Raw genomic sequence first — 26,915 nt, 5'->3', positions numbered from 1 at the left:
TCTCACCCCCGGCCCTTTTCTAGTTATCGCCTTCGCTCCCCAAGCTTTTATGAAGTGCTCACTACATACAGGGCAGCGCGTTTCGCTCTCGTTCCCCTCTCCTTTCCCCCTTCTCACCCCAGCACCCACCTCCCTCCCAAGAACCAAGGCTACACTTGTCAGGAGATTTAGGGCGATTTCCTTCTGACTCAAAGCTTTACAAAAAAAAAAAAAAAATCCTCTAGGATTGTACCGACGCTTCCTTTGGTACTTTTCCTGGGCCTTCCCTTCCCTCCCCGGGTGCTCCCCCTGCCCCTCCCCCGGGTGCTCCCCCTGCCCCTCCCCCGTCCTCCGCCCCCTGCCCCTCCCCCTGCCCCTCCCCCTCTCCTTTCCGTTTCCCACTGTTCTCCTCCTTCCCTTCCCTCATCCGTGACATCGGCGCTCGATTACATGCAAACTCCCCTTTCGCTTTTTTTTCTCCCCTCGGCCGCTCTCTCTCGGTCCGGGTCTCCCTCGCTCTGCTCTGCTCTCCTCTGCTCTCTCTCCCCCAGTGCAACTTTTGCCGAACCCCCCGACACACACAGACATGTTGAGCTGAGAGCACGGGGGATTGGTCGCGCACCCTCCCCCTTTCCCTCCCCCTTCCCTCCTCCCTCCCCCCCAACGCAGACCCACCTCGGGGGGGCCCCGCGGCCGCCAGCCTCCCGTGGGCCTGCCCGTCGCCGCCGCCCGCCCGGCCGCCCCGGGCCTTTATTTATTGATTATTTATTCTGCTTTTCAAAGAGGGAGAGCAGAGGACGAGACTCCCCCCCCTCCCCGGAGAAGCAAGGCGGTGATGCGGGAGCGGGCGGCCCCGGCGGCGGCGGCGGCGGCGGCGCGGAGAGCCCGAGCGGACGAGACCCAGGCTCAAGATGGCAGATTCCGACTGAGTTTGGGGGGGCCGACGTCTCGCTTCGCTTTCTCCTTTCCGTTGCCATGAATAACGGACATCCTGGCCCCGATGGCCCCCATGTACGAAGGTAAGCCGGCGCCCGCTCCGACCTCTCTCCCACCCCCTCACCATCTTTCCCTCACCATCCTTCCCTCCCCCTCCACTGGCCACCGGTCCTCGGATTCCCTTCTCTCCTTCCTCGGCTCCCCCATCCCCGTCCTGGGATCACGCCCCCTCCCCACCACGTTCTGTCCGAGCCCCCCTTCAGTGCACTCCCCTATCCGTCCGAGAGTCCCCTCGATCTGCTCACGTTCCCCATCTGTCCGAGCGCCCCCCTAATCTGCTCGTGCGTCCCCATCTGTCCGAGCGCCCCCTGATCTGCCTACGCGCCCCCATCTGTCCGAGAGCCCCCCTAATCTCACGAACCCCCATCTGTCCTAGCGCCCCCTTATCTGCCCACGCGCCCCCCATCTACCCGTACGCCCCCCTTACATCTCATTCAACTGCTCTACACCCCGCTCCCCCAACACACGCCCCTTCACCTCCTTCGGTCCTTTAATAGCTCTTCAACCCCTAACCCCAACGCACCGCCCCCCATCTCGTCCCCCCATCTCTTACCTAGATATGGACCAGAACCTGAAATTCAGCCCGATTTTATTTCCAAGGTGGTGGTAGTGGGGGTGTTATGCTTCAAGGAAAAGGAAATAGAGGGCTGTGTTTTTATTTATTATTTCTAATAAATAAAGGTGATGTAGTTTGGCCCTCATCCCCCTAAATTTCTGTGAGAATCTTTTCACTTAATTCTTCTCTCCCCCCTTCAGTTCCCAACTACGCTTCGTCACCTCCTTCTGTCCATTCCCCCCCATTTCCCCCCTGCTCGCTGGAGTTTCACATTTTAGGCCGGGCCGGGGGTGGGGGGGACGGGGGGGTATTTGCTTACAGATCTGGGTGGTGAAAGGGGGAGATAGGTGGAAAAAGTCCTGTTTCAGTTCCAGGCAGAACAATGAAATAGACCAGAATCTCCCTGCATTAGCGTGTGTTAGAGAAAATGTAGTTAGCATTTTCGAGCGGGGTGGGTGGTGAAGACCTATGTCTTAATCAGGTCTAAGTAAAACTGCATTGTGCACCTTCTCCAGCGCTGGATCATTCACAGATTAACTGTTCTGAGGGGGAAGAGAGGAGGTGGGGGAAATGTAAATCGAAAAAAATATGTACCTTTTTTTCCATCCCTTTCTCTTCCCTCCCCCAAATCTTCAGTCCTGTCACCTTCCAGCCAGAAATCAGAGGAGAATCAACTTAGTTTTTCCCCACTTTCGAGTTGTATGTGTCTGTTTTAAAATATGTATAGAATGAATTAGATAAAACTAAAGCTATGCTAGGTTCTAAACCATATTATGGTCTTAATATGTTTTTTTTCTTATGAAATTCTTGTGAAATTACAGCATTACAGATTTGGCAAAAATCCATTCTGCTCTATTTCTCTTTCTTAAGATATATAGTGGCAAATGAGGGGGTTAAATGGGCATTTGTGAGCCGAGGAAAGACTATAAAAGAAATTTTAATCCTTTATGTAAATCCAGGGGATAGTCATCGTGAGGGTAACAGGGGGAGTATTAATACTTTTATCTCTACTCTGAGAGGCTGATTAAAAAAAAAAAAAACTTATCTAAAAAGAAAATCTGTTATTAGTTCTAGGACTCTAAATGAACTAGATTTCTGGATGGAATAAAGTTGCCAGTCAGGCTCTGGATAACAAGGCTGTAAATAACCTATGGACTGTAAATATTTTTTTTCAGACTCTCTTAGAAACAAAGGGGCTGTTTAGAAGGCAACACACAGAGAGATGTTATTCCAGGGGCTTTCCTCTTTGATTCTGAAGAACACAAGGTCCATTTAGTCCTTTGAAAAATAAAACAAATTTTCTGATCATGCTATAAAACAGAATTGAATATCCCACAAGGATATGTGGACAATCTATGAAGATGCCACGTAGATTATTTATTGTTAATCTGTATTTATGGAAAAAGGGCCACAGTCAATGTTAGAACTGTCTGGAGTGTTAAAATGAAACAATTTTCTCTTTATTAAGTACCTCCTTAAGACTCCCTCTGCTGGACAGTCAGGGTGAGCATTACAGAAGGGACTTGTCATTGAATTAAAATCCTAGAAAACAGACTGTGTATGTATGTTAGGATATGTTTAGTCAACTTCTCAAAAAAAAAAAAAAATTGTGACAAAGGTGCTCAGGAAGTGCAGAAATTTTTAAGTTTTAAGTACAGTGGAAAGTTGCCTTTCTCATTTTTGCTAATGTACATATGAACCAACTTATATCTCTCTGCTATTCTCATGATATAGTTATATTTATGTTCATAGGACATTTGCCCCTGGATAAGAATCCCTCCTATATTAGCTTTTCATGAGCCTCAAAGTGAGCCTGACTTTTTAATTTGGAGGGAAAAGTAGCTAAGTAGGAGAGAATTCCTTTGCTTTCCCATGTGCCTACTTTCCCTTATCCTGACTTAATGTCATCTTTTGTTTCAACCTAGTTTCCTACAAATCATATCTATGCTGTACCTTCATTGTTAAAGTAATTCAATACTCCAATTGTAACTATTTAATTTTCATTCAAACCTCTTTTTCCCCCCTTTAACCTTCTATTAGTTTATCCTACTTCAGGATCCTTCTGCTAGAAAGTGCAGGGCTTGGTCTTTGTGAAAGAGACTGTCAGTTGTGCTGGATTATGCAATGATTCTTTAATGGGGACAGATGTCCACTATAGTCAGGGATTATGTATCAATACTGCTTATATTTACTTAAGGCCTACTGCTTCTAGGTCTCCAAAGATGGATTGTAGCCTCCTCCTTTTTCCCCTGGATATATTGATTGGGGTCAGTAACTTGATTATTATTCTTTCATAAAAAATATTACTTACGTCGGGGTCTTAAATAGAAGTGTTTTTTAATTTTTTTGTGTCTGTGTGCTATATATATAATGAAAAGTGATTTCTAATGCAGTTGGATTGCATTAGGGATTGAGAGTTTGAATGAAGTATTCTGAGAAACAGTGAATTGGCATACATAGGCTTTTTAAATACGAATTCAACAGTGACTAACTTCTATTGGTTGGTCTTTTCATGTTTAAAATACAGAGAAGCTTGGTTTGGAAACAATGGGAAGGAAGGCTAGTTTGAATTAGTGAAAAGTCTGAGATGGTGAATGTTTAGAAAGAAATGAAATCATATTACTTTCTGTTATTTTCAATAATAGGAGCTAATAATGGTTAAGAAAGTGTTCCAAGTAGAAGTCTTATTGGATTTACTTTAAAGATAGCTAAGATGCCTATAAATAGCACTGTTTTGTGAATTAATGATGATAAAATGGTTAAAATATTTGAAAGCAGATTATATTCTTAACTTCTTTCATCTTCTTTCTCCTTATTCATTCTCACCCACCTACCCCCATTTTGTTTAAATATTTAATTTATTTAGTCAACCTTTTGAAAACTATATGTAGTTCAAGTTGGGTAAACATCAGTAGAGCCCAGGTCTAAAATTATCATGAGTTCTGAATCGATGGGGTTCAAATTCCAAATTAATTAGGATTTAGTGAACTTTAAATATGACTTGCTTGCAAGCACAGACTTTTATGTTAAGGGAAATCTCTGAACAAAACTTCATAAAAAGGAGATGCTGAAATCTATTTGAAATTGAAGAAGTTTCAAGTATTAGTTTTATATCCATTTTGCATTAAAGGGAACAGATAAGATATTTTTTCTATGTTTCAGTTTTTTTTGTATTTATATCAATTGTATCAAATATATTTTCTTGTATTACTAATATGCAAGTACAAAAATGTTTTCCTTTTTAGCACTTTCCCTTTCATTTCATTCTCCTTAGGCAGTGAAACTATGTGTAAAAAAAATACTCTGATTAGAAACCTGATCTAATTTTATTTTTGTTCTAAAACTTTTGTATTCCACAAAATAAACATTTCTAAGCATTTTGAAATCAATAATATTTATGTATTATCTCTGAAATGTGCAAAACTGCACCCACATAAAAGGCAAATACTTTTTTTGTATTACCTTTCCAGGTTCTCTTATTTGCATTGAACTTATGCTGATCAATATTATTCAGAGAATCATTCCCCTATAGCAGCTGGCTTCAGTAAGGTTTGGTGTTTTTTTAGTTGGTTTTTTTTTTTAATGCCACCTTCAGAGTAGATTAGAACACATCAGGGTAGGAGTGGCATAATAAATAGCCAGCCTTCAAGTCAGAAGGGGCTAAGTTCTATCCTGCTTCTGACCAATTCGGTGTGATTCTGGACGAATCACTTAACCCTTCAGTGTTCCAAATAATTTTCTTTCTTACATTTTTTTTTTTTTTTAATTAAAGGAGTTGAGGTTAAGGGACTTGCTGGGGTCACACAGCTAGTAAGTGTATGAGGCTGGATTCAAACTAAGGACCTCCTGACTCCAGGGCTAGTGTTTTATCCATTGCACCAGCTAGCTGCTTTTGGATGTTCCCTATCCCAATAAATCAAAAATCTGGTTATAATAAAAGGAAGAAAATCAATGAGCAGAAATTGGAAGGCTGCTACTCTTAGGATCATCTAATCCTAGGACCTTGGAATTGGGGAGGACCCCAGAGGTCATCCATTTTCCAGTTCCTCACAGCATGAAACTTGACCTTCACATCTTTTTTAAATGAATATCTAATGTTTTTAGGAACATTACTACTTCTTTAGGCAGAGAGTTCATTTTTTAAGAAATTTTAATCAAATACTATTCATAGCTGAAATTGCTTCTCTTGAGAAAATACCTCTAATCATGACTTATGTGCAGGGCCTTTCACTTAAGCACAGCAGTAGGACCTACAAATGGTGACCAGTCGTCATTGTGCCATCCTCCCTAGCACCAGTCCTTAGAGGACATCTGTATTTAGTTTAGGCACATTTTCTCCCTAAAACATAGCCTAGAGAATCAGGTTTATTATATCTTAAACCTGAAGTTTTCTACAGCACTAAGATTTAGTACTATATCTTGTTGCTTCTGAAGTCCTTTAATGTATTGCTGGGGTTTTTTTTTAATCTTTGTTCCAATAACAAAAATAATACATTATTTCATTTGATAGAATAACTTTACAATATGGGTACTGTTGTTATTTCCATTTTACAGATTAGTAAACTGAGGCTTAGAAAGATTGTGACTGACCTAGGATCCAATAGCTCTGAAATGCTTAAAAGAGGATTTGAACTTGTCTACTTGATTTCAAACCCTGAACTCTATATATTATACCACACTATTGCTTTCTGTTATTTTAGAAAGCTTGTTTTTTTTTTTTGTTTTTTTTTTTTTTAAGGCAAAGGAACATTTAATTAAAATAGAATGTAAGTTAATTAACAATATATTAAACCAAACAGTGGATATTCTTTCATCTGTTTCCACAGATCACCTCCTTCTATGTTTCTTGTTCCCAGAAGCTATAAACCCTCAGAAAGCTTGTTTTGTGTGAACATGAGTAGGAATGATGGTGAAAAAGATTATATACATACAACATTAGCTTTTCTATACTAATTTATTCATTTTAAAATTTATTTTTCTTAGGTTAATATAAACCTTGCCTGTGGTGTTGGTATAGTTTTGCGATGAAATTTCAATATGTGTGGCTTATTGATTAGTAGAGCAGGATGAACATTAAAGCTAGCAGAATGTTTCTGAATTCTTAAATAGATCTGGAGCTAAAATTCTTTCATTTATTCACAAATCAACAATTTATTAAATGCCTCCTTTGTTCAAAGCACTGCTAGGTTCTAAAGAAGTTTGAGAGCTTTAGAGAAGATACCTTCCCTTATTGAGTTTGTCATCTAGCAGACCTCTCATCTGTGACATCAAATTTGTTCTGATAGGTGATTCCATACTAAAAACAAGAATCTTAACACCTGTAGCATAAAGGATGGGGGATCAGGAGAATCTGGCCTCAAATACATAATTGGCAGGTAGAGTGACTTTGGAACTCTTTTGGAGTCCAGGAAACTAAGACTTTAAGTGGTAGAACAAGTGCCAGTTGGAATCGATAGATGTAATTTCCTTTACTGATGAAATCATGAGTCTAGACCAAAAAAATTTTTTTTAATTAAGCCTAGGACTATTTTTATACAAAACCCCCTAGAATTATAGAATCTTTGAGTTGGAAATAGTACTATACTTTTATATAATTAGTTAAGTTTTAAAAAACATTTTTCTCACCATAGGTAGTACAAGTATCATTTGTCCTCATGTTACAGATTGAGGAGACTGAAGCTCAGATTAGTTAAGTAATTTATCTATTATTACAAAGTGTCAGAGCTAGCATTTAAATCCAGGTCTCCCAAATCCAATGCTATCAAAATTATCTATTAATTCAACCAAAAAAAGTATTGTGTCTAGTATATGTAAAACGCTTTGCTGGAAATAAGTTTAAGCTCCCAGGAGAGTAAGGCAGGTAAGACACCCATGCCAGTGTATAATATTTCATGTTATAGTTAAGTGTGTTGAAGAATGCTGAAGAAAGTTCTTTTTGAGTTTTGAAGGGAAGATTGATACCAATTGTGAGGAATGCATAATGGATGAGTTGAGTTTTAAAGGATGAGTAGGAAAGGAAGAAAGGAGGTCATTCCCTCTGCGTTGCATAACTAGTACAAGTTTACCTTTATTAGGTGGCTGGTATTTTGTTGTCTATCCTAAACCTTTGATGTTTATGTCAAGAAAAGCCAGTTTTTGCAAAACATCTCCTTTGTAATTCTGATAGAGAAATGACTTTGGGCTGGCTAAAACTTGAATGTAACATTGGTATAGTATGTATGTGAATATGCTTCACATCATTTAAAATCAAAACATTTGTGATATCTATATATTGCCAATGAGAATCTTTATCTTGTTTTCAGAACATAAACATCATGGACTTAAATATAAACATCTTTTGGTAGAATGATCAATATGTTCAACTATGTAAATGTTTTAGAATAAGTTACATTGTCTTTAGGCCGGGTTGTCTCACTGAATATAAGCTTCAGATGATTTTCTGCTATTTGTAGTGGTATAATTTAACATTATGCAATAATATCAATTGAATATCTATTTACTGTATTCAGACCACTATTAGAATTTACAAAGGAAATTCAAAAGTCAATTCCTATCCCTAAATAACATAGAAAATTACAACTGGAAAAGGACTTCTTCCTGTCCTCTGCCATTAGGCAGGTACAATTTAATTAGCCGACAGCTTTCTTTCTTTCTTTCTTTCTGTCTGTCGGTCGGTCTGTCTGTCTGTCTTTCTTTCTTTTCCCCTGAGGCAATTGGGGTTAAGTGACTTGCCCAGGGTCATACAGCTAAGAAGTGTTAAGTGCCTGAAATCAGATTTAACTCAAGTCCTCCTAACTTCAGGACTGGTGCTCTACCCACTGCGCCACCTAGCTGCCCCTAGCAGACAGTTTTTTATGAATATTTAGATGGGCTATGACAGATCAGTTAGTGTTATCTTTTTTTTGAAGATCTCCAGGAATGGAGATTCTTTAGACAGCCTTGGTCATCCATTTCAGTATTTTATTACATAGACAAGAAATTCTTAGACCTACCTGCTAGATTTCAAACACATTTCCTCTTATTTAATCCCTTCTTTTAAAACCCCTAATAGGCCTTTTAGCTTTGACTTCAGACTAAGCAACCCCATTTTTCCTCAACCTTTTCTGACGGAATCTGTTTTCTAGCCTTTTAATCATTATTCACTATTTTCTGAATACTCTCTCCAGTTTCTCCATCTCCAATTTGAAATGGTGGTAGCCCAAACTGCAACAATTCCCTAATAGTCTTTGCAGGACAGTTTATTTTGGGAAGAATTACTTCCCAAAGCTTGCACTTCAATTAAGGAGAGCACTTGCTGACTGATAATTTAGTTTGGGATGATTATAACTCTGAGCCTTTTCCCTCCTACATCCAATTCCCTCATTTTGTCCTTGTCTCATTGACTTATTTTCCTTAAGTGAGCTATTTTGTACTTAACCTCGTTGGTCATTTTGAATTTTAATTTTCCCTTTTCAAATATTAGGGATGTTGTTATTAGTGCTAATAGTAAGCCTGAATGGAGTTAAGTTATATGCCCAAGATCACACAGCTAGTAAATGTCAAGTGTCTGAAGGTGGATTTGAGTCAGGTCTTCCTGACTCCAGGATTGGTGCTCTATCCATTGCACCACCTAGAAATGTTATTAATATAGTACAATCAATAAATCTGATCAGTGTTACCCTGATAGCATCATCTCAGTTATCAGTACAACTATTATATAGAATAGGTCCCCAAAATGTCTCCCTGCGTGATTTTTCTGAGGTTGTTTATGATAGCAATAATAACAATAATTTATATGATTTTTTTCACTTTAATATTTTCAGCACTTTCTTTATGAGGTAGGTTGTATAAGTATTATTCACCTTTTACAGATGAGAAAACTGAATTCAAGATACTTGCCTAGAGTTACCCAACTAGGAAGTATCCGAACCAGGACTGGACTCCAGTTTTCTGAATCTCAAGATCAGTATCCCTTCCCCCACACCGTGAAATGTTTCATGATTCTGAATTATTATAATGGGGCAGATGAGACAGAAGGGTATTTATATAATAATAATAACAATGCCTCACTTATCTGGAGATTATATTCCCTCTATCCCTAATCTTCTGGAAGAAGCTTAATAAAGAAAAATTTTTTTTTAATTGTGAATTTTTATGCTCAAAAAGTTATGAAACTGTGCATACCCTTTGATCCAGCAGTATTACTATTGGGCTTATATCCCAAAGAGATCTTAAAGAAGGGAAAGGGACACGTACGTGCAAGAATGTTTGCGGCAGCCCTCTTTGTAGTGGCCAGAAACTGGAAACTGAGTGGATGCCCATCACTTGGAGAATAGCTGAATAAATTGTGGTATATGAATATCATGGAATATTATTTTTCTGTAAGAAATGACCAGCAGGATGATTTCAGAAAGGCCTGGAGAGACTTACATGAACTGATGCTGAGTGAAACGAGCAGGACCAGGAAATCATTATATACTTCAACAATACTATATGATGATCAATTTTGATGGACCTGGCCATCTTCAGCAATGAGATGAACCAAATCGGTTCCAATAGAGCAGTAATGAATTGAACCAGCTACACCCAGCGAAAGAACTCTGGGAGATGACTATGAATCATTACAGTAATGAATTGAAATGAATTGAACCAGTAATGAATTCACTCAGTGAAAGAACTCTGGGAGATGATTATGAACCACTACATAGAATTCCCAATCCCTCTATTTTTGCCTGCCTGCATTTTTGATTCCCTTCACAGGCTAATTGTACACTATTTCAAAGTCCAATTCTTTTTGAACAGCAAAATAACTGTTTGGACATGTATACATATATTGTACTTAATTTATACTTTAACATATTTAACATGTATTGATCAACCTGCCATCTGGGGGAGGGGGGGGGAAGGAGGGGAAAAGTTGGAATAAAAGGTTTTGTAATTGTCAATGCTGAAAAATTAATATATCTTGTAAATAAAAAGCTATAATAAAACAAAAATTGTGAGTTTTAAATGGGATGAAAATAGTTGAGGAACTGAAGATTATACATAGTATGGGTTCGTTTGTTTATCAGAAGGAGAGAAAATCTTATTAACTGGTGATAGCTATAAAATCCAAACCTCATTGTTTTAAAACCTGAGAATGATAGGTAAGCAGCAATGAAAAAAGGTATGAAAGCTTAAACATAGAAGGAAAAAGAAAAGTGAAAAGAAAGCACAAGAGTGACAAACTGTAGAAATAGTGATGGATATTACAGTAAATAACAACTGACATTTTTGTAGTGCTTTAAGGTTTACAAAATGCTTTGCATACATTTGCTTATTTTATTTTTACAATGATCCTGTGAAATAGTAAACTAAGAATTTTATTTAGATTTTACAAATGAGGAAACTTAGACCCAAGAGAGTTGAAATCATTTGCCCATAGATATATCTAGTAAGGAAAAGACCTGGGACTCAGAATATCTCATTAGACTCCAAATCTAGCTATCTCTTTTTCCCATGCCACAATATTTTCAACATAGGACTTCCTTTAACTACTCAATTCCATCATTATTACTATTTCTGATCTAAGGGGTAGGAAGGGACCTTGGAATTCATCTAGTTCATTTCTTTAGATTAGAAACAGTTATGATAGTATTGAATGATAACAATGGTGGTGAGGAAAGTCAATAAGGAAAACCTTTGGCCTCCAGACTATAACATCTCTCCAGCCTCAGAGGGCATTATTTTTGATATTTTGGTAAATTACACTGTGCTACCAACTAGTTCATATTTACTTTAGAACAATGGCAAGCTATGATGTGATGTAGTAGCTTACAGTCATTTGTATAATAGTGTTTAAAGAAGGAATGTAATTAAGCTAAAGGTACTATGGAACTTACAGATTTCAAAAGCTTCAAGTCAGAAGCAAGTTTTGTTAATTTTGAAAGAGCTGTATATGACTTGAAAAGATGAATAAAGAGTTCATTTATATTCTGTAAAAATCAAGCCTTAGAAAAGAGAGTTGGTAAAGTTTTTACAGATTTGAAATCAAGTAAAATTGATGAATAGTTCTGTGTATATGGGAATATTAGTTATAAACAGATGATTTTGAGTAAAAGATTACAGAATTTCCTATTTCTGCCCAGTACTAACTAAAAAGGCAAAAATGTTTACAGTAAATGCCCATGGAGTCTTACAGATCTTTTGATTGCTGGCTTTTGTATTTCCAAATAAGATCTTTAAAACTTGGAACTGGGAAAAAACTACAGAACAGGAAAATGAGACCAGAGCCAGCAAGTTAGTTGCAGAAGATAGGGCAATAGAAACTTAGGCAGAACTGGTGGAAGAAAAAAAAAAAGCCAGTAAAGAATGAGACTACAGAGAGGTTTGTGACTTTTAAAGATAATATTTCAGAAGGTAATCTATCCTTTGAATAGTTTTACAATGCAGATGAAACAGAGCTACTGATGATAGTTGTTAAACTCTATCCTAGCAAGTGCTACTGAATCAAGTGTTGCCATATTTAAATAGGATAAAGACAACTTGCCAGTGCAAATGCTTCAGGTTCTCAAAAAACAAGTCTTTGACACCTGAACATTTAATCATTCTAGAGTGTTAAAAAGTATTACACATTTACTTGTTATTTAAAATGTAAACTAATATATAGATGGAAAATCTTTTTTTTCCCTAAAATAGCCTTTTCTTTCTTTAGGGAAGAATCTATTTTCAGCCATAGAAATGTTGGAGGACAATAAAGCTATTTTGTTTCTAGAGAGTTGTAGGGGAGTTACTACCTGGTAACATTTTTACAATCTTCCTGATTTCCATTGTTACCTTGTTGATTTGATTTATAGCTGATTATCAGAATATCAGTGATTATTAGGGAAGAGACTTCATGAAGAAACGGATGTATCATAAAGATGCCTTCTTAAACTTTTTCACCCTGATGAGTCCTATACGCCCAAAAAACTGTTTACACAACTCTGGGTAATTGAGTATATAAAATAAGTATAAAAATCAAACATTTACTGATAATAAATCATAATTTTGTGAACTACACATTCAGTTACAAGTTAAGACCCTATATAGAGTCTTAAAATACAGTTTAAAAAGCTGGGTCATAAAGTATCATATGCAATTTGTTTGTTTGTTTGTTTTGCATTATAATATAAATGCAATTTGTAAATATATTTGTGGCCTGAATTATATTCAAACACTGAGGAAGAGGACTTGTAAAAATTGTGGCCTATGGTTTGTAGATATATCATCCTTTAATTTGTAGGCTTTTGAGAAAACTCTTCCTAAAATACCAGAACATAATTATTGAAATATACCATCCACAAACTTAATGAAAATGCCAAGAAGAATGAATTGGAGCTGATAAAGGAATGCATCCTGTTAATGATATAGAAGTAGTATTCTTAACAATTAATGTTTTGAATGTTGCTGAGAAGTTAAAAGAAACTATAAATAGAAATGAAGAATAAATAGAAAATCTTTTCACATAAAAAAGGTGAGAAAACTATTTGAAAAAAAATCTGTTTCAGACTTTGATTTATAGAAAAAGTCCTATTTTGCTACTTGGAGGTCATATAGAAGCACATTCTCTTCACCTTTTTGAGAGGGTGCAAAACCCCCAGAAGCAAATTGTAATCAAGAACTTTTTTTGAGAAAGTTCTAGACATGGGATGGTTCTTAGGAACTCATTCTTTGCCTCTATACCATCTACATCTAGGTATAGTCACATTAAACATGTTATGTCCATTATATTCTTTACTGAGGCAAGATAGTATTTAATACATATTAGAAAAATTGTCATTAACTGAAACAGCTATTTAAAAACTACCACCAAAGCCTAAAGGATTAAAGTTAAGTCTCAGAAAAATTCATGTATATGGATGCTCAAAAAATGGGTTGTTAATGTGTATAGAAGTACAAATGATAGGAGTAGGCAGCTTAATTCTCTTGCTCTGGTTTGAAGGTGAGGGAAAGCCATATATATATATATATATATATATATATATATATATATATGTGTATGATAGTAAACAGATTTACTTGAAAGTATAAACTAGAATGGAATTAGGAGATAAGAATAATGAATTCATTTGAATCTCTTGGTAGAATGATCAAGAATTTTCATTTAAATCGAGAGGAATTTGTGTTTTTAATTTTTTTTAAGGACACTGACAGGATCAAAATGATATTTGAAGGTGATTGTGCTGCAGTATTCATCAGGGATAATGAGATCAGAGATTTGAGAACCTAACAAAGCTTTAAGTAATATTAAGTAGTTTAGAACCTAAACATTGTCTCCATCGGGGTAATCTAGTTGTGTAGAAAATGCCATCATAGAAATTAATTTATAAAGACTTAAAAAAATGTATTTAAAACAAATTAGAAAATTTTACATAAAGATAGTATGTGTGTCTGTGTGTTTGTAGGCACTATATTCTCCTAAATCCAACATATGATTTTTAAAGCAGTACAGATGGAGCTACAGGCTAATGATTAACATGGGGCTTTCTTAAACAGCTCATTTTCCCCCTTTAGCAATATGGAAAATGTATAGAAAAGAAAGACAATAAAATTGAAACTATTCTCTAGAGTTCTGCATCTAAACAAGACACCACCTAATTTAATCTCCTGAATATTTTAAGGAAAGAGCCCACAAACATTCTCATTTCCAGTGTTTCAAAGTCTGTTAGGAAACGTATGTTTCATATTGTCAAAGTGCAATGGAGATCAGTTGTTAAGCACAGAAGTATTTAGTTATTAAGTGAATGTTTTGAGAGGCTAATATTTTTTTATTCATAATTTTACTATTCATGTGAATGAGAAGAGCCACCATGATTCCCAGACTTAGCATGTTCTTTCTAAATATTTATAATATCATATCTGCGCAGTGCTTTTCTAAAGTCTCTTTGGAATAATCATATCAGGGATGACTGACCTTTTCTTTTAAAAATACTGAATAGATAAAAACCGCAAGCTTTCAAATCGGTAAAGTAAAAATAAACAAGACAGTGGAGAAACTGATTCAATGATGACTTGATCTCACTTCCTGTTATAATATAACTTAACTTGCATCCTGTGGTTGTTTCACTGATCTCGATTCTTTTCCCTGTCCTCTGACCTTGTTTATATGACCTACTATATAACATATGGATGAAACTGACTTACTTCCTACAGTTTGCTAGAATAGCTCAGTAAGCAGTAAGAATACTTTTTTTTCCATAAATTGACATAGATGGATTACAGGGAATCAAATTAGCTGGTTGAGATTTGGTGGTATGACTCTCATAGGCACAATTTCTCTCTACACACACACACACAAACACACACACACACACACATTATTTTTAATACACATTACTTTATGAATCATGTTGGGAGAGAAAAATGAGAGCAAAAGGAAAAACCAGAGGAGAGATAAAAAAGCAGAAAAAAAGAAGTGAACATAATATGTGTTAATTTACAATGAGTCTCCTTAATTCTTTCTCTGGATGCAGATGGCATTTTCTGCCCAAAGACTATTGGAATTGCTTTGGATCACCGAATCACTGAGAACAACGAAGTCTTCCACAGTTGATCATCACACATTCTTGCTGTTCCTATGTACAATGTATTCCTGGTTCTGCTTGTTTTGCTCAGCATCAGTTCATGTAAATCTTTCCAGGCCTTTATATAATCAATTTGTTCATCACATAGGACATTTTCCCTCCTTTCTGATTTCCTTGGAATACAGACCTAGTAATGACACTAATAAGAATTTTTTAAAAATCTCTTTGGATCTTCACAAATCCTGGCAAATAGGTACTATTATCCACATTTTACAATTGAGGAAAGTGAGGCAGAGATTAAATGATCTGTGCTAATAAGCTAGTAAGGTACTGGTAAGTACCTGAAACTGAATTTGTATTGAGATCTTCCTTATTCCAGGCCCAGCACTGATGTATCCTCTGTACCACTGAGAATTCCTGCTAATGCATTCAGTATGATTTCATTCATGTAGCCTCTTGCTGATCTCTGACCTCTCCACTCCTTTGTGCTTGTGTGCTGGCCTTCTATATATATACTGCCTATATATGTATGTGAGTGTGGATATGATGAAATTGATATTGTTATCAATATCATTATATACATATTTGTTGGTTAAAAATACAAAATATTTTAATTTCTTTACAGAATGCTGATGCCTTTTAACAAGTTAGATTAGAACTAAGGCAGGCTTAATTTTTTGTTGTCAAATATCCTACCTAAATCTAATTTACATTTTTGTAGTAGAAAAACTTAAGAAAACCCACCACAAATTATATACATTTATAATATGTGTATGAATATCTGAATAAAGATATCACGAAATAGGAATGGCAACTTGTAATCCAGGGCTTTTTAACCCAGGGTATGTAAACTACATTGATATAATTCTTTTTCCTTATAATATTGCATATTTTATTCAGTTAAAAATATCATTCTGAGAAGAGAGTCATAGGCTTCACTACCAAAGGGAAACATAAAAAAATGTGACACCCCCAAAAAGGTCAAGTTCCTGTTCATTTTAGCATTTGGGACAAAACTGATAAAATCTTTGCAATAAATGGGTCCAAACAAATCATGAATTTATTTTGGGGGTTAGTATTATTGAGTTTCCAGAGATTTATAGATTGTTTAGAAATATTAAGGACCATGTCAGCTAATTAGAGAAGCAGAAGGAAATAGGGGAAAAGGGCTAGATCTGGGGTCAGAAGACTTGATTTCAAGTCCTGATTCTGCCCCTTACTATCTATATGACTTTGGGCAAATCATTTAACCTCTTTAAAATTCAGTTTCCTCATCTCTAAAATGAACTAGATGATACTTAAGATCTTTTATTAGTTTTAAATCTATGATACTATGTCTAAAAGAGCACTAAATTTCAATAATAAACTTTGTTGAACTACTGATCATCTCCCAGTGATGTCAGAAAGTGTCTGGTTTAAATGACTTTAATAAACTATTCAGTTTTAAAAATGCAGCTACAAAAGTAATTTTTGAGAAGTTTTTCTGTTAATATTTTAGAATTTTAGTACCACCTAAAAATACAAAAAATCTATTTTTGAATTGTGAAGTGTTTTAAGATCAAAAAATTTGATAATTTTCTTTGTTGAAAAATTGATTAAATTGAAATTTTATTTTAGTCATTTAAATATAATTCATCTCTTATGTATATCCAGTTTTAACTATTTGTTGAGTATTTATTGTATAAAAGACTGTACTTTGGCATTTGAGATACAGACATGGTAGGTGAACAGTGGAGAACACCTGGCCCTAGAGAACTTTAAACCCTAATAGAGGAATGGAACATGTCTTCATATAATTAAATTTTAGCTAGAGTGTAAAAATACTGTCTTATAAGTATATGAGAGATTAAATAGAGCAACATGAGACTTTAGACAGGGATGATTCAAGTCTGATTGGGGCAGTTTCATTGGGTTGGAGATGTAGAGCGAGTCTGTTTTAGCTCTGGGGGATAATGTGTACATACATATTAAAACACAAGAGGGCAGAATGTGAGAAGTCCTTTAATCTGTTGTCACAGGTCAGCCTCTTCTCTATAAGTTACAGTGCAGAAGTTAGGGGACTTGTCCAGGGTCATGGAACCTGTCTGAGCTCAGATTTTAAAAGTTTTTCTTTGTCTCACCACCTCTTCTAGTTTGGCATGAAGAGAATTTAGATGTGGTAAATAGGTAGAAAATTTGGAGCTAGATTACAGAAAAAGCTTCTCTTTTATCTTATGAGGAGGAGGGAATAAATGAAGTTTTTTGAAAAGGAAAATGACATTGTCAGACATATGCATTAGGAAGATTTCTTTGGCAAGAGTGTAAGAGAAGCATTGGAGAAAGGATAGACTGGAAGCAGAGAGACTGTTAAAATAATGTAGGCAGGATATAATGGCCCAAAGTGGTGACTGGAAAGGAAGGGATGCTTGCAAGAGGTATTATGGAAGAAGAAGGGATAATCTAAGGAGCTGATTGGATATGGGAAGTGAAGAAGAGGAAAGATTCAAAGATGAGAATATAGGAGATGAAGTAAATCAGTTTCATCCACAGAAAGGGAAGGAGTCATTGGGGGTAGAATATCAGTTTAGTTTTGAACAAGCCAAGATAGTCATGCTAAGTATTATATATGGGTAGAGTTGTTATGGAGCTAAGAGGAGATAGCAGTGCTATAGTTATAAATTCAGAAATCACCTGTAATGATGGGTCATGGTGAATGATGCCAAGGAAAGAAAGTAGCTTGGTAAAAAGGAAGAAGATAGATTGTAGAGGGAGGTCCAGTTCACTGAAGAGAAACAAGATTGAGAGAGTACAATTAGAGAGATAGGAAAAGGTAGGTAATGTCCAGCATTGTGGAAACTCTGAAAGAAAGAGAGTATTAAATAGGAGATCAACTATCTCAGGCACTGCAGCAAGAACACGAATGAGAATTGAGAAGAAGTCATTGAATATGGAAGGGGGAGATTCATTGATGTTCTAGGAGTAAATGATTTCAGTAGGATGGTGGAAAAAAAAAAAACCTAGATTTCAGATTTTTGATGAGCAAGTGAATAGTAAGGGACTGGAAGCAGTGAGTATAGACTACTTTCTTCAGGAATTTCACAGTGGAGAAGAAAAAGAATGATATATTGAAGGAGTAGCTGGATCAGGGAAGTTTGTTGTTGTTTTTTTTAATGAGTGTCTTAAGACACTTTGAAATGAGTGTCTTATGTTTTTAGGCAAATGTTAAGAAGCCAATAGAAAGAGACTTTGAAGATAAAAGAGAGAAAGGAAAGGTGGTCTTAGGTGGGGAAAAAGAAATGGCAGGAGCACGGATGGAAGATTTGAGGAATGAGGAAAGCAAGATAGCCTAACTGAAGCAGTAAGCCATCCTGAGGAAGAAAACAAGAAGCAGTCAGAATCATTAACTAAGCCATTTTAAAAAATCACTATCTGACCATACTCAAGAACTCTCATAATAATGATGCCTCCCAGACCGCTGACCCTGCAGCTGCCATTTGCAGAAGGATAGTTCCATTTCTCTGGGAAAGGGGCCAGGCATCTTCACCATTAATACAAGCTGCTAACCAGATGCCACCAAAGGGCAGGTAAGCCAAACAGTCTCAGGACTACATACACTTCTGGCCCTACTTCTAGCCCAGCTTCTGAAACCATCATGCAGGAAAGTAACTTATGGAAAAGGGGACAGCCATCCCTAGAAACCATACCCCAGTGAGGCAGACAAACTAGCCTATTTGAAGTGCAAGGCGTCCTAAAGCAGAGTCAGGAAGCAATAAAATCCAGGAAAGTCAAACCACAGCCACCATCTTTCCCACTATCCCCAAGTACTGACCAACTTCCATCAACAAGCAGGTGCTCCAGCTCCTGCCTGCTCAGCAGCCACAGCTAATGAAAAACCTGGAAAAGAAAGTTCTTGAGACCAGAGTCCTTGGTACTTCAAATGGTTCTGTTTCCAAAACAGATGCATTACCAACTGCTTTGCTGCTGTATCCTTAGGACCACAGGACCTTTCTATACAACTTGCAGCTGAATCCTTCAAGGTATATGAGGTTTCCAAGGAGGACTAGTATCTCTATTGTGAGAGCTTGCCAAACCAAGCACTTTTCAGGGCTGCTCGTCCACCTGTTCATCCACCTTTGGCGTGTACCTGCCACCCAACTCTTATCTGTTTCTCCAAAAACTATAGCATGTGCAGTGACCCTTCCCCAGTAAAATTATCTTGGTAAATTGGCTAAACCAGGTTGAGTGTAAGTGACAGACCTCAAACCTGTTGGTGAGTTAGGGGAATAGCTGCTTCAAGCATGTGAGGCTTCTGGTGGAATAGGCAGATGAGAACAATTTGTTCCAACAGCCACAAAGACAGTTGAAGTAGGTGATGTGGAGCACTTAGAACTTGGTCAGACACTGATGATTTTAAGATCATCCACTGCATCCCAGGCCACTACCAGTTGTTCCGACCTTGTCTTGCCACTGGACTTTGATAACTTTGGAAGAGAGAGTGAGGCTGAGGACTTTATGCAACTTTTCTTGACTTAAATCCAATTCACAAGCAAGTCTACATCCCCTTATGATGTCATTAACCTCTTCAAAAATGAAGGATCACAACAACAGTTCAATCCTCTTATATGTTGTTTCCTCTATTAGAGTCATCTCTGGGATGATTTGGGAGCAAACATTATCTCCGCCTTATATTTTAATGCCTAGTTGTTAGTAATTTGCACGTAGTAGGTACTTAATAAAGGCCTTTCACTTATCCATTCATTAAATCATCTGTAAAATTGAAGGGGCTGAACCAGATGCATTCAATTATCCAAACATTTATTAAGTTTGTACAAGTTATTTGTTAAGTGTTATAGACAAAATGAAAAATAGTTCCTGCCCTTAAAAAAAAAAAAAAAATAAAACTACCAGATTTTTTTCTAAGGGGTATTCGAGCTCTTAGAAAGTTGATTTTGGTTTTGGTTTTGATTTATCTGTCTTGTTTGTATTCAAGGAAAAGAAAGTTTAGAAAAGAATGACAAAACTTTCTGTTATGAAACATTTATGGGAAGCATTAAATGACTACTATATGTTAGGTACTGCACAAGGTGCTGGGGATACAAAAAATCTTCTCAACTCCTGCTCTCAAGAACCTTTACAAGAGATAGTTCAACATATATACAGTGGGGTACCAAGAGATCTGCAGTCCCTGATGCACCCAAAAGAATACAGAATGGTGGTCAACAAAGACACAGATATAACAGTGTTGACATAGTTTCAAGGTAACACAAAAACTAACATACAAAGATAACCAAACAGATTTCCATTCTGCCATATAGATGTCACCTGGCTCTGATTTTTCCACTCTTCCAAAACACATAGTTCAACTACCATACTATTATTGGGTACTAACATTGGTCTAGAAGTCTAGGATCTCCTCATTACTCTTTGCTGCCTATATGTAATCTTAGAGTGCTAGTGAGGACTTTTTGTTAGAGTAGCTGCCTATTTGTCCACAGGCTAACTGCATTGTCCTCCTGATTATGGCATCAATAAATAAGGTAGAATGGAATTAAGGCAAATGACAGAGCCATATAAGATGCTTTAACAACATCTAAAGAGAACGTGATCATTTTCAGTCAGAGAAATCTGCAAGGGCTTTGTGGAGGTAGAGCTGTGTCTTGATGAGAAGGATTTCACCAGGTGAAGTGGAGGAGATTATGTGTTACAGCATGTGTGAATGCATGAAAGTGGGAGTCTAGGATGATATTAGGGAAAAAGAATATGATGAAATAGATATGCATGGACCAAAGCTCCATGTAACTGCAACACAAAATGTTAGATGTGTAGTTAAGGATAAAGGGACATACTACTAGAGTTAGGTTGCCAGATTGCTGAGGGTATTTTTTAAAATTTATTTTTAATAAACATTGTTCTACGACTCATGTTGGGAGAGAAAAATCAAAGCAAAAGGGAAAAACCATGGGAGAGAAATGAACATAGCATGTGTTGATTTATATTCAATCTCTATAATAGTTTTTTTCTGGATGTAGATGGCATTTTTTGTCCAGAGTCTATTTGGATTGCTTTCAATGACTGAAACACTGAGAAAAAGAACCAAGTCTTTCGTAGTTGATCATCTCACTTCCTTGTTGTTATTTGTGTACAATATGTTCTTGGTTCTGCTTGTTTCTCACTCAGCATGAGTTCATGTAAATCTTTCCAGGCCTTTCTAAAATCACCCTGTTCATCATTTTACAGAACAATAATATTCCATTACCTTCATATACCACAACTTATTCAGCCGTTCCCCAATTGATGGGTATCTACTCATTTTCCAATTCTTTGTTCCCACAAAAAGAGCTGCTATAAACATTTTGCACATATGGGTTCTATTCCCTCCTTTATGATTTCCTTGGGATACAGACCTAGTAATGGCATTGCTGAATCAAAGGGTATGTAGTTATAGCCCTTTGGATGCTGAGAGTCTTAAATGCAAGGCTATTAGAATTACTAAGAACTTGAAATAAAGTGGTGGTAATGGAATGGATTGGAGATGAGAATGGAAATGAGAAATTATATATAAGCTATCTTGTGGAAGTGAAATTGATAGAATTTGGCAAATCTTTTTTGGTTGCGATAATAAGATAATAGCTAGAGTTAATTTGACTATGATTTTAGTCTGGCAGGGAGGAAAGTGATGGTATAAATAGAAATGGCCAAGGTTTTAGGAGAGAGACGTTTTGGGAGAATACAGTATATATTTTGAACATTTAGAATTTGAGTTGCAAGTGGTCTTTTAAATGGCCAATTGGTATTTGAAAATTGGAGTTGCTGCTCCTAGGAGATTGAGACTGGATGTATAGATTTGGGAATTCTGTGCTTAAAGGTGATATTTGAAACATAGGCATGGATGAGATAGCCAAGAAAAAAAAATCTTCGAGGGAATCAGAGAGGAAATAAACTTGATATATAGGTGAAAGATGAAGAATTGGTAGGAAAACCAGGAATGAATAGTGTCATGCAAATCAGAGAAGGAAGGATTATTAAAAAATAGAGATGATCAGTAGTATGTGTTTCAGAAAAATTAAAGAGATTGAGGGACTAATAAAAGACTTGTTAAATTTGGCTATTATATGAGTATAAGTAGTCACAGGCATTCAAATGGCACTATTCTTATGCTCATTAGCCACAATTATTAAACTTTTGGAGGTTTTGGGAGGGAGAGGGAGTCATACATCTTAAGACAGATAGAAAAAAGGGGGGGTTAAAAGAGAAGAGCAATTTGGTGGGGGGGGGGAAAGAGTTGTGAGAGTGGGATTCATGGTGTTAAAGAAGATGAATTTCCTTGTAGGAGGAAGAGATTGCTTGAGGTGGAGTTAACTGACTTGTAAGCAATGAAAATGGAAGAGAGCAAAGTGCATATTACATATAGTTTCTTGAAAGGGAAGAAATGAGCTATATAGTTTCCAGTATTAGTGACAAGGTGATCACATCAACCCAAGATATTGGAGTAGAGTCACTGCGTAACTGCCATTTGTAGTTATGGGATATTTATAAATTTAGTATTTGGAATTTAGAGGATTATTATTCCTTCATTCAATTTTTTTGGTTGGATCTTTTAAATTTCATTCTAATGAAATCATAGATCTACTTTATCTTTTTAAGATTTAATCAAGAAACACTTCAGATCTTTTATGTGGATACAAAAATGTTTCAGTAGGTATAAGGAATAGGAAAACCAAGCGTTAGAGGCTAGTCTTGCTGCTTTTGTTTTGTGAATCTGAGAATTATATCTACTTGTATCTTAGTTTCTCACTCCTTTAAAAGATAACATTAAGGTCATAAAAGATTGATTCAACAGTAGTGGTAAAATTTGTGTTAAGTTTTTTTAAAAGGTCCAAAAATGAACAATGTTCATTCTTCCCTCAGGATTATTTATATCAACACTTTGTGCGTATTTAAAACAGAGAAGTTCCCGCTATGGTTATTTTTTCTTAAAAATTTTTTTGTTCAGATCTTTGCCTCTCAACATAATATCATACTTAATTTCCATGTGTGAATAACAAAAAATATGACTTATTCTCTTCCCTCTTCTCCCTCAGCCCCTACCATTGGCCACTATGCGATAATAGAAGTTAGCAGTGAAGACTTCTTTGATGGAAATAATGGTGTCACCCAGTTTTCTTCTTTTTTATGTTAATAATGTTTACTATTTACTCGGCTGAATTGATTCCTCCAAATTTCTGGAAAATCACCTTCTAGTTGAAGAGCCTAATTTTGGTTAGTATACCACCTAGAGTCATTCTGTGTATTAATGGAATGATATTGTTGTGCCTACATGTAGCATTGTTTTTCTTGTTTGTCTTGGTTTTGACTTTTAATGTGTCTGAAATGTTGTTACTCCATTACTGGAAGTTCTTCCCTGTGATAATAGATAATAGGATACAAAATGTATGCTGTCTTATAGAACTCCAGCCCTACTACTATTCAACAAGCATTTATAAAGTGCTATGTGCACTGTGCTAGGAACTAGAGAGACAAAGAAGAAAAATGACAACATCCTGTTCTTCTGGAGATTCCAGGAGGAGATTAATAGAACTGAACCATACACAAATACGTATGATGCAAGGTAAATAAGGACAAAACAGAAACAGGCAAAGAAATATGAGAAATTTGATGATTCTGAAATAACTCTCAGCTGGAGTCATTTGGGATAGAAATATCAGAGAAGACTTCATGAATGAGATGACATCTGAGTTAAATCTTAAAGAGAGGATCCATTAAATGGATGAATATTTAGGAAAGTTTTTTCCAACTATGGGGCATAGAGTTATCAAAGCCATGAAAACAGGAGACAATGGGATGTGAATTACTGGTGCACTGCTGTGCAGTTTGTCTAAACATTGCATGTATTAAAGGAAGTAGCATGAAATAAGACTGGAAAGGTAGGTTAGAGTCAGATTGCAGAAGATCTTGATTGCAGAATCAGAAGGTTATAGTTTATTTGCTAAATAATAGAGAGTCACTGAGGATTTTTGAATAGGGGGAAGATAGGATGGGGTGAAAGGTTATTTAAGGGCTAAGTGGATAGTTTGGAATGGGATTAGATTCAAGATTGGAAGATCAATTAGGAGGCTATTACAAAAGTCTAGATGAGAAGAAATAAGGATGTTAGGGTAGTAGAAGTATACAAGCCTGGATGAGAAGATAGAACAAATTCAGAAACTGAAGGACAATTCATTGATGAGGTACATAGAATTGAAAGGAGGCTAATTCGGAGGGATTGAGGAAGTATGTTGTGACTGTTAAGAATGAGAAAAGGAAGTGAAAGGGATTGGCACAATATTCAGTGGTGAAGACTATAAGGAGGGGTTCAGTTTAAGTTTTGCTTATTGTTGCCTATTGAAGACCAAGAAGCAGGGAAGAACAATTGATTTAGATAGTACCTGAGAATGGGATATATGAATACTTGGACCATGGCTTTAAAAAAAAAAAAAAAAAAAAGATATGATGAAATACATCTAAACAGAAAGGGCTGTGTCTTTTTTAAAGGACTTTTGGGGGAAAAAAATGATAAAAGGAGAAACTGCTTATGTATATCCATCAAGCTAGACAATTAAGGAAGAACAGTTGGAATATTCAGAAGTTTGTAGGAAACAAAATCCAAGAAAGAATTAAATAAGAAAAACTAGTTTCAAACATTTATATACAAGTACCCAGATTTTAAGCAATAAGGAAGAGGAAGTAGAAATTCTAAGACAATAAGGCAAATTTGACTTCATGAATGTCACTAAGACTTGACAGGATGAAACCTATGACTGGAATAAATATACCTTATTCAGAAGTAACAGGTTAAGTAAGAGAGATGGGCAGAAGGGGTAGGTAGCATTGTGTATTAAGAAGGTATAATCATATAAAGAAATTGATGAAGAAAGCATGGTAGATAACATTAGGCTAAAAATCAATGAAGATAAAAATAGAAGTGATTTTATTATATCAGAATATACTGCAGATCCCTTGAAAAGAAAACAGTTCACAAAACTGGCACAAAGGGACATTATAGGAGACTTCGGTTATACAGATATCTGCTTGGGCTATCTCTGCCAGAAGCAGAGCAACTAATAACTTCTTGACTTGCCTTAATGATAACTTTATTCTTCAGAAGGAACCAATCAGGAGAAATGCTATGCTTGATCCGATTCTTACTAACAGAACGGAACTGGTTTTGGGGTAGAAAATGATGGGACTCTTAGGTGTGTAAGTGTTCATTCCCATTTAGAATTGTGATAGGGAAGGAAAGACATACCAGGAATAGTCTACCATGGACTTTACATTTTGGGAAAGCAGATTTAAAGTGGTTTTGGAGGAAGGATAAGTATATACTAAAAGTACTAAAAATCTTACACTATATGAAAGATGACAAAATTCTTGAGAAATTCCCAAAAATAAAATAAGACTTAGAGAAACAATTTCAATGATGTACATGCACATCAACAGAAACAATTTCAATGGTGTGCATGCACATCAGTCAACTTAGATTTTTTTTTAAAGCTACCTATAGTCCAAGCATGGTGGCACATGTCTCTAGTCCTTTGCTGGCAAGGCTGAGGCTGGTGGATCTCCCGAGTTCAGGAGTTCTAAGCTGCAATAAGGCTGAAGTCAAATAAGTGTCATCACTAAGTCTAGCACCAACGTTTTGCTCCTGGAGAAGACCAGAGGTGAAGATTATAGGGGCTCAGGTGAATTTGTGCTTTTTGTTGCCTAAAGAAGACCAAGAAATAGATGAGCTACTGAGCAACCTAAGGAGAGACTAGCTGGTCCAGCTGTAAAAATGTGGACCCTTAAAAGCTTCTATACCAATTAGCATTGGGATCAGACACATGAGTGGCTACTGTAGTTCCAGCCTGGAGGTGAGATAAAGAAACCTAATCTTAGAGAAAATGTATGGAATTAGATCAGGTAACAGGAAGAACATAAGAACATGGATAGCACAGCCCGGCAAACATAGTACTAGGAGTGCTAAAGCACAGAATTAGATGAGTCTATGAGGGAAATTAAGGTTAACAAAAAGGGTTTGTGTTTTTTTTTAAAGCTATGTTGGAGGAAAAAGGAAGATCAAAGAAGGGATAAGACTGCCGCTTGGTGTGGATGGGATGATGACAACAGAGAGAAGGCAGAACTACCACATTCTTATTTTGCTTCTGTCTGCCAAGGAGAATGACCTTTGCATTGGAAATGACAGAACAAAAATGATTAAGTGAGTTGAAACTCAAAGATAAGTAAGGAGAGAGTAAGAATGCACTTCATTGTCTTCTACAAATTCAGCTTGCAAGCAAGCTCAATTGAACTACATCTTTGGGTACTGAAAGAAATGAGCCACAGTCAGTGATATTTGAAAAAGCATGTGTCAATTTTCATAAGAAGGGAAGAGAAAATATAGTCTGCAAACCCTAGGCCAGTGAGTGTGACTTTTATTCAATTCATCAGCAAGTAATTAAGCACCTACTGTGTCCTAGGCACTGTGCTAAGTTCTGAGGATACAAAGAAAGACAAAACCATAGTCTGCTTTCAAGGAGCTCACAATCTAATGGGGATGGAGGTCAAAGACGGCATAGAAACAACTGTGTACAAATGATATATGCATGATAGACTGGAGTGAATAGACCGTGGGAAGACACTAGCATTAAAAGGATTGGGAAAGACTTTTTGTAGATGGTAGGGATTTTGGCTGGGACTTGAAGGAAGCAAGGGAAGCCAAGAAGTAGAGATGAGGAAGGAGAGCAATCCAAGCTTGGGGAACAGCCTGTGAAAATGAACAGTTAGGAGAAATGGAAAAGCAAGGAGGCCAATATCACTGGATTACAGAATACATGGGGGAGAGGGAGGAAGAAGAATAAGGCATA

General features: G+C 36.6%; 1 protein-coding gene across 6 annotated transcripts in view; it reads left to right on the top strand.

The window, feature by feature from the left end:
• The first annotated feature begins 791 nt into the window (after nucleotides 1-791).
• HIPK2 (homeodomain interacting protein kinase 2) overlaps nucleotides 792-26,915 on the top strand; it is a 268,083-nt gene continuing 241,959 nt past the window's right edge. For all 6 annotated transcript variants that reach the window (XM_031939172.1, XM_031939171.1, XM_031939170.1 and 3 more), the window contains exon 1: nucleotides 792-998. In XM_031939172.1, the coding sequence (XP_031795032.1) occupies nucleotides 980-998 (19 nt within the window). In that variant the 5' untranslated portion in view covers nucleotides 792-979. The remainder of the gene's footprint in view (nucleotides 999-26,915) is intronic.

This window comes from Sarcophilus harrisii, chromosome 5, assembly GCF_902635505.1.
Source record: "Sarcophilus harrisii chromosome 5, mSarHar1.11, whole genome shotgun sequence".
NCBI lineage: Eukaryota > Metazoa > Chordata > Mammalia > Dasyuromorphia > Dasyuridae > Sarcophilus > Sarcophilus harrisii.
This window is presented reverse-complemented; position numbering and strand designations above follow the sequence as displayed.